The 8,426-nt window shown below is 59.6% G+C and overlaps 1 protein-coding gene across 1 annotated transcript in view; it reads right to left on the bottom strand.

Annotated features, from left to right (window-relative positions):
• Nucleotides 1-3,197: 3,197 nt before the first annotated feature.
• The window catches only part of LOC130587425 (TBC1 domain family member 25-like), an 11,138-nt gene continuing 5,909 nt past the window's right edge, over nt 3,198-8,426 (bottom strand). Inside the window, exons 5-6 of the mRNA XM_057388396.1 lie at nt 8,157-8,366; nt 3,198-5,792 (exon numbers count right to left, since the gene is read on the bottom strand). Coding sequence (XP_057244379.1) covers nt 3,222-5,792; nt 8,157-8,366 — 2,781 coding nt within the window. The 3' untranslated portion in view covers nt 3,198-3,221. The remainder of the gene's footprint in view (nt 5,793-8,156; nt 8,367-8,426) is intronic.

Raw genomic sequence — 8,426 nt, 5'->3', positions numbered from 1 at the left:
TCCCTCCCAGTTCATCCCAATCCCTCCCAGTTCCATCCCAGTCCATCCCAGTCCATCCCAGTCCATCCCAGTGCTCCCAGTCCATCCCAGTCCATCCCAGTCCATTCCAATCCCCTCCCAATCCATTCCAATCCCATCCCAGTCCCATCCCAGTCCATACTGGGAGCCCACACCAGTATCAGGCATCGATTTATTGGCGATTTCGGCACCTCAGGGACCCCCCGGGGTGAGGGGGGAGGGGCAATAAATAACGGGGGGGGGAGGGGAGAAGGCACCCGGGGCGGGACTGGTTTGTACTGGTTTGTACTGGTTTGTACTGGTTTGTACTGGTTTGTACTGGGAGAAGGCCTGCGGTCATCGACACAGCACTGGGAGCACCCTACCGGTCCGTACTGGTCCGTACTGGTTTGTACTGGTCCGTACTGGTCCGTACTGGTTCGTACTGGGAGGACACAAGGCCACGTGGGTGAGGAGATCCTGGGCGAGCTCTGGACTGGTTTGTACTGGTTTGTACTGGTTTGCACTGGTTTGTACTGGTTTGCACTGGTTTGTACTGGGAGGACGCAAGGCCACACCAGTGAAGAGCCCCCAGTTTGGCTGCCAGACTGGTCCGTACTGGTCCGTACTGGTTTGTGCTGGGATGGCTGAAGGTCGTGGCAAGGCACTGGTCCGTACTGGTCCAAACGGGTCCGTACTGGTCCGGTCCAAGGCAATGCAGATCCAGGAGCTCCCAGCTGGGTTGTCGCGGTGGTTTGTACTGGTTTGAACTGGTTTGTACTGGTTCAAACTGGTTCGTACTGGTTCAAACTGGTTTGTACTGGTTTATACTGGTTTGTAGTGGTTTGTACTGGTTCATACTGGTTCAAACTGGTTTATACTGGTTTGTACTGGGATGTCCCACGGTGGTGCAGAAGCCAGCGGGGCGGCACTGGGCTGTACTGGTTTATACTGGGAGGGGTCTCTGGTGGCTTTGGGGACCCTTTGGTGGCTTTGGGGACCCTTTGGTGGCTTTGGGGACCCTTTGGGACCCTCAGGGTGGCTTTGGGGTCCGTTCGAGGTCCCTTTGGTGGCTTTGGGGTCCCTTTGGTGACTTTGGGGTCCCTTTGGGGTCCCCCCGGTGGCTCTGAGGTCCCCAAAAGGACCCTCCTGTCCCCATGGGGGGGTCTGTGGTGTCCCCACGTTGTCCCCACAGGGTCCCCAAAGTGACCTCAGGGGGGACGTTCTATGGGGTCTCCACATCATCCTACGGGGTTCCCATGGTGACCAAGAGGTCCCCATGATGGTTTTGGGGTTCCTGCAGATGTTCTATGGGGTCTCCACATTGTCCTACAAGGTTCTTAAAGTGCCAAGAGATCCCAATGGTGACCCCACGTTCCCATGCAGATGTTTTATGGTGTCCCCACATCATCCTACGGGGTTCCCATGGTGACCAAGAGGTCCCCATGATGGTCTTGGGGTCCCTGCAGATGTTTTATGGGGTCACTACATTGTCCTACAAGGTTTCCATGGTGACCAAGCGATCCCCAATGGTGACCCCAGGTGCTCTCAGAGATGTTCTTTGGGGTCTCCACATCATCCCACACAGTTCCTGAAGTGCCAGGAGGTCCCAATGGTGACCCCAGGTCCTCCTGCAGATGTTCCATGGGGTCTCCACACTCTCCTACAAAGTTCCCGCAGTGCCCAAAGGGTCCCCGTGATGGTTTTGGGGTCCCTGGAGATGTTCTGTGGGATCTCCACAGTGTCCTACAAGGCTCCCACAGTTCCCAAGAGGTCCCCAAGGTGACCCTGAGGTTCCTGGAGATGTTTTATGGGGTCTCCACATTGCCCCAAAAGGTTCCCACAGTGACCCTGAGCCCCCTGTGATGGTTTTGGGATTCCTGCAGATGTTTTATGGGGTCTCCACATCATCCTACAGGGTTCCCATGGTGACCCTGAGCTCCCCGTGATGGTTTTGGAGTTCCTGGAAATGTTTTATGGGGTCTCCACAGTGTCCCACAAGGTTCCCACAGTGCTAAAAGGATCCCCATGATGGTTTTGGGGTTCCTGGAGATGTTTTATGGGGTCTCCACAAGGTTCCCATGGTGACCAAGAGGTTCCCCAAGGTGACCCCAGGTCCCCCTGGAGATGTTCCATGGGGTCTCCACACTGTCCTACAAGGTTCCCACAGTACCCAAAAGATCCCTATGATGGGTTTGGGGTCCTTGAAGATGTTTTATGGGGTCTCCACAGTGTCCTACAGGGTTCCCATGGTGACCAAGAGGTTCCCGTGATGGTTTTGGGGTTCCTGGAGATGTTTTATGGGGTCTCCAGAGCCCTCCATTGACCATGGTGTCCCTAAGGAGTCCCCACCCTTTCCCCATGCCCCCTACCCTGATAAGGGTCTGTTTTGGGGTCCCCCACCCCATTTTAGCATCCCCCTACCCCACTGAGGATCCATTTTGGGGTCCCCCCGGCACGGCCCCACCCCACCCCTCCAGGTACCTGGCGAAGAGCCCCTTGGGGAGTGGGGCAGGGTCTCCCCTACCCCGACGAGGGTCCATTTTGGGATTCCCCTACCCCACTTTAGGGTCTCCCCTACCCCGACGAGGGTCCATTTCAGTGTCCCCTTACCCCGATGAGGGTCCATTTTGGGATTCCCCTACCCCATTTTAGGGTCCCCCCTACCCCGACGAGGGTCCATTTTGGGGTCCCCTATCCCAATGAGGATCCATTTTGGGGTCCCCTACCCCACTGAGGATCCATTTTGAGGTCCCCCTACCCTGATGAGGGTCCATTTTGGTGTCCCCTACCCCATTTTGGGGTCCCCTACCCCACTGAGGATCCATTTTGGGGTCCCCTTACCCCACTGAGGCTCCATTTTGGGGTCCCCCCGGCACGGCCCCACCCCACCCCTCCAGGTACCTGGCAAAGAGCCCCTTGGCGCGTGGGGCAGGGGACCCCTACCCCGACGAGGATCCATTTCGGTGTCCCCCTACCCCAATGAGGGTCCATTTTGGGGTCCCCTACCCCATTTTGGGGTCCCCTACCCCAACGAGGATCCATTTTGGGGTCCCCTTACCCCACTGAGGGTCCATTTTGGTGTCCCCCTACCTCGATGAGGGTCCATTTTAGGGTCCCCCCTACCCCGACAAGGATCCATTTTGGGGTCCCCTATTCCAATGAGGGTCCATTTTGGGGTCCCCTACCCCATTTTAGGGTCCCCTACCCCATTTCGGTGTCCCCTACCCCACTGAGGCTCCATTTTGGGGTCCCCCCGGCACGGCCCCACCCCACCCCTCCAGGTACCTGGCGAAGAGCCCCTTGGCGCGGCGCAGCACGCGGCCCAGCTGGTGGCGCCGCACCAGGCGGTCGAAGTGCATGGCCACCTCGTTGTAGTCGCCGGCCCGCGCCATCACGGCCTCGCGCTGCTCCAGCAGCATGGCCAGGCACACGAACAGCAGGAAGGGGTTGCCCTGGCCCAGCTCCTCAGGCGGTGGAAGAGGAGCTCCATCATCCTCCACGGTCAGCTCTTCGTCCGAGGAGGAGGAGGAGGAGGAGCAGGAGGAGCAGGAGGAGGAGGAGCACGAGGAGGAAGGGTCTTCCCAAGCCCAGCGGCCGCCCCAGGGGTCTTCGGGAGTGGTGGTGGTGGGGTTGGGGGTGTCCTTGGGGTCATGGTGGTCATCAAAACCATCCTTGGGGCCATCGTGGTCATCGTTGGGATCATCAAACCCATGTTTGGGGTGATCAAAACCATCCTTGGGGTCACCAACACCATGTTTGGGGTCATCAAACCCATGTTTGGGGTCATCAAAACCATCCTTGGGGTGATGGTGGCCACGCCTGGGGTGACGGTGGTCATCCCTGGGGTCACGGTGGTCATCCTTGGGGTCATCAAAACTGTGTTTAGGGTCATCGTGGCCATGCCTGGGGTCATGGTGGTCATCCTTGGGGTCATCATGGTTGTCCTTGGGGTCATCACAGCCATGCTCGGGGTCATCGTGGCCATGCCTGGGGTGATGGTGGCCATCTCTGGGGTCATCGTGGCCATCCTTGGGGTCACTGTGGCCATCCCTGGGGTCACCATGGCCTTCTCCAAGCTCGTGTCCCTCTCTGAGGTCACCACACCCCTCTCCGGGGTCATCGTGTCCCTCTCTGGGGTCATCTCGTCCTTTTTTGAGGTCACCGTGTCCTTCTGTCAGGCCACGCCCCTCTTTGGGGTCATCCTGTCCATTTTTGGGGTCACCCCGTCCATTTTTGGGGTCACCTCGTCCATTTTTGGGGTCACCTTGTCCATTTTTGGGGTCACCTCGTCCATTTTCGGGTCCCTCTCTGTCCCCCCAGCCGGGGCCGTGGGCTCTCTGCTCCATCTCCAGGGCGTCGGTGCCCTCCTCCACCTTCCTGGGGCCACCTGGGCCCGAGTCCTGGGGGCCCTCGGGGGCTTCCCCGGCCCTCGGGGGTCTCCCTTGGGTGTTCCTGGAGCTTTTGGGACCTTTGGGGACGTTCCTGGAGCTTTTGGGACCTTTGGGGACACCGCTGGAGCTCTTGGGACCTTCCTGGATGTCCTTGGGACCTTCTGGGATGTCACCAGAGCTCCTGGGACATTTGGGGACATTTTTGGAGCTCTCAGCACCTTCCTGAAGATTCTTAAAGCTCTTGGGACCTTCCTGGATGTCCTTGGAACCTTCTGGAATGTCACTGGAGCTCTTGAGACCCTCGGGGACATTTCTGGAGCTCTCAAGATCCTCCTGGATGTCCTTGTGACCTTCTGGGATGTCACTGGAGCTCTTGGGACTTTCAGGAACATTTCTGGAGCTCTTGGGACCCTCCTGGATGTCCCCGGGACCCTCAGGGACGTCCCCAAAGCTCCTGGGACTCTCTTGAACATCCCCGGAACCCTTGAGACCCCCAAAGCCACCACCAGTGCTTTGGGGACCATCGGGGACATCTCCAGCGCTCTCAGGACCCTCCTGGACCCCCTGGGCACCTTTGGGACCCTCTGGGACATCGTTGAGACCTCCAAGGCCACCAGCAGAACCTTGGGGAGCGTCGCCTTCTCCATCCTCATCTCCGTCCTTCCTCCTCCTCCTCCTCCTCCTCCGGGGTGGCCGCGGCCGCAGCCCCCGGCGCTCCCTGAGCCCCCGCCCGGCCCGGCGAGCACCCAAGGGTGGCCCGAGCAGCGGGACCCCGGCCGGAGGCGGCGGCGGAGCCGGTGGCAGCGAGCTCCAGGTGATCTCCAACAACCTCAACGCGTCCTCGAAGGCGAACTCGCGCTTGAGCTCCAGCAGCAACCAGCGGTAACAAAACAACAAATCGTGAGCTCCCCGAGAAGCCAAAAACGACCAAAAAACGGGGTCGGCGCGACGGAGGAGGCGCCGGAGGTGACAGAACGCCCGGGCCAGACCGCGTCCACCGGGACGGAACCGCGGGGCCAAACGGCGCATCAGCGAGCAAAAACACAAATAAGCCTGAGCTTCATCGTCCAGCACGGCCAGCAGCGGGGCCGCCACGTCCGACATGCCCTGGCAGTAGGACAGGTGAGGGTGGCCCAAGGCGAAGGTGGTCAGCAGGGCCTGGAGGGCGGCCAGGTGAGGGTGACCTTCCTCGGGGCCGCCGAAATACGGGTGGGCGCGGTCGGTGCGGACGACGTCCTTGCGGACGGCGGCGGCCACTTGGGACAGCTCGGCCGGAGCGGCGCGGGCGGCCAGGGCGGCCTTCAGGGACAGGTACTCGGCTGCTTTGAGGCGCAGGTGGGACAGGCGCTCCTGGCCGGTGAGACCCGAGGGGAACACGTTCAGCAGGTAACGCCAGACCACCTGGAAAATGGGAAAAATGGGAAAAATGGGAAATATGGGAAATTGGGGTTATGGGGGAAGATGGGAAATTGGGGTTAGAGACCACCCCAGGTGTGGGTCAGAGGGTGTCAGGGACCCCCAGGTGGGACAGGTGCTCCTGGCCGGTGAGACCCGAGGGGAACACGTTCAGCAGGTAACGCCAGACCACCTGAAATGGGAAAAATGGGAAAATGGGAAAAATGGGAAAAATGGGAAAAATGGGAAAATGGGAAAAATGGGAAAAACGGTATCAGGGATCCCCAGGTGGGACAGGCACTCCTGGCCCGTGAGACCCGAGGGGAACACGTTCAGCAGGTACCGCCAGACCACCTGGAAAATGGGGAAAAAATGGGAAAAATGGGAAAAATGGGAAAAATGGGAAAAATGGTAAAAATGGGACCCCCAGGTGGGACAGGCGCTCCTGGCCCATGAGACCCGAGGGGAACACGTTCAGCAGGTAACACCAGACCACCTGAAAAATGGGAAAAAAATGGGAAATTGGGGTTATGGGGGAAAAAGGGAAATTGGGGTTAGGGGGGAAAATGGGAAATTGGGGTTAGGGGGGAAAATGGGAAATTGGGGTTAGGGGGGACAGGTGAGGGGTGTCAGGGACCCCCAGGTGGGACAGGCGCTCCTGGCCCGTGAGACCCGAGGGGAACACGTTCAGCAGGTACCGCCAGACCACCTGGAAAACGGGGAAAAAATGGGAAAAATGGGAAATTTGGGTTAGGGGTGTCAGGGACCCCCGGCTCAAGGGGAACACGTTCAGCAGATAATGCCAGACCACCTGGAAAATGGGAAAAATGGGAAAAATGGGAAAAATGGTGTCAGGGACCCCCAGGTGGGACCCGAGGGGAACACGTTCAGCAGGTACCGCCAGACCACCTGAAATGGGGGAAATGGGAAATTGGGGTTATGGGGGAAAATGGGAAATTGGGGTTAGGGGGGACAGGGACCCCCAGGTGGGTCACGGACCCCCAGGTGGGACAGGCACCCCTGGCCGGTGAGGCCCGACGAGAACACGTTCAGCAGGTAACGCCAGACCACCTGGAAAATGGGGGAAAAATGGGAAAAATGGGAAATTTGGGTTAGGGGGGACAGGGACCCCCAGGTGGGACAGGCGCTCCTGGCCCGTGAGACCCGAGGGGAACACGTTCAGCAGATACCGCCAAACCACCTGAAAAATGGGAAAAAAATGGGAAAAATCGGAAAAATGGGAAATATGGGAAAAATGGGAAAAATATGGGAAAAATGGGAAAAATGGGAAAAATGGGAAAAATGGGAAAAATGGGAAAAATGGGAAATTGGGGTTAGGGGGGACAGGGACCCCCAGGTGGGACAGGCGCTCCTGGCCCGTGAGACCCGAGGGGAACACGTTCAGCAGGTACCGCCAGACCACCTGGAAAACGGGAAAAATGGGAAAAATGGGAACAATGGGAAAAATGGGAAAAATGGGAAAATGGGAAAAATGGGAAAATGGGAAAAATGGGAAAAATGGTAAAAATGGGACCCCCAGGTGAGACAGGCGCTCCTGGCCAGTGAGACCCGAGGGGAACACGTTCAGCAGGTAACGCCAGACCACCTGGAAAATGGGAAAAAATGGGAAAAATGGGGAATTGGGGTTAGGGGGGACATGTGAGGGGTGTCAGGGACCCCTGGCTCAAGGGGAACATGTTCAGCGGTAACGCCAGACCACCTGGATGGGGGGAAATGGGGTGAGTCAGGCACCCCAGGTGTGTCCAGAACCCCCCAGGTGTGTCCCAGATGTGTCCCAGATGTGTCCCAGGTGTCCTCAGGTGTATCCCCACCCCCCAGGTATCCCCAAGTGTCCCACACCCCACTTCCAGGTGTGTCCCCCACCCCCAGGTGTATCCCAGGTGTGTCCCCACCCTCCCAGGTATGTCCCCACCCCCTCAGGTGTATCCCAGGTGTGTCCCACATGCGTCCCAGGTGTATCCCAGATGTCCCCAGCTGGATCCCAGATGTCCCCAGGTGTATCCCAGATGTCCCCAAGTGTATCCCAGCTGTCTCCAGGTGTGTCCCCACCCCTCAGGTGTGTCCCCAGGTGTATCCCAGATGTCCCCAGGTGTGTCCCAGATGTCCCCAGGTGTGTCCCAGGTGTATCCCAGGTGTCCCCAGGTGTATCCCAGATGTCCCCAGCTGTACCCCAGCTGTCCCCAGGTGTATCCCAGGTGTGTCCCAGGTGTATCCCAGCTGTCCCCAGGTGTGTCCCCAGCCCCCCAGCTGTCCTCAGGTGTGCCCCAGATGCATCCCAGCTGTCCCCAGCTGTATCCCAGATGTCCCCAGCTGTGTCCCCACCCCCCAGGTGCCTCTGGGGGGTCTCACCTTGCGCAGGCCGGGCTCGACGCCGCCGTGGAAGACGTGGAGCCGCAGCTCCTGGGGCCGCAGCAGCCGCCCCCCCGGGCCCAGGTACGAGCGCAGGTCGGCGTCGCTCAGGGGGGCGCAGGGCGGGGCCGGGGGAGGGGGCGGGGACACCGCCGGGGTCCCCTCGGGCCACGCCAGAGCCGCCTGCGCCCGCGCCAGCGTCCGGCCCACCTGCGGGAACGGCACTGGTGGCACTGGGAGCACTGGGAGGGACTGGGAGGGGATTGGGAG

Source organism: Malurus melanocephalus, unplaced genomic scaffold, assembly GCF_030028575.1.
Source record: "Malurus melanocephalus ecotype Western Australia unplaced genomic scaffold, MMel_1.1 scaffold_1898, whole genome shotgun sequence".
Lineage (NCBI taxonomy): Eukaryota > Metazoa > Chordata > Aves > Passeriformes > Maluridae > Malurus > Malurus melanocephalus.
The sequence above is the reverse complement of the archived record's forward strand: the minus strand, read 5'-3'. Positions and strand labels throughout refer to the sequence as shown.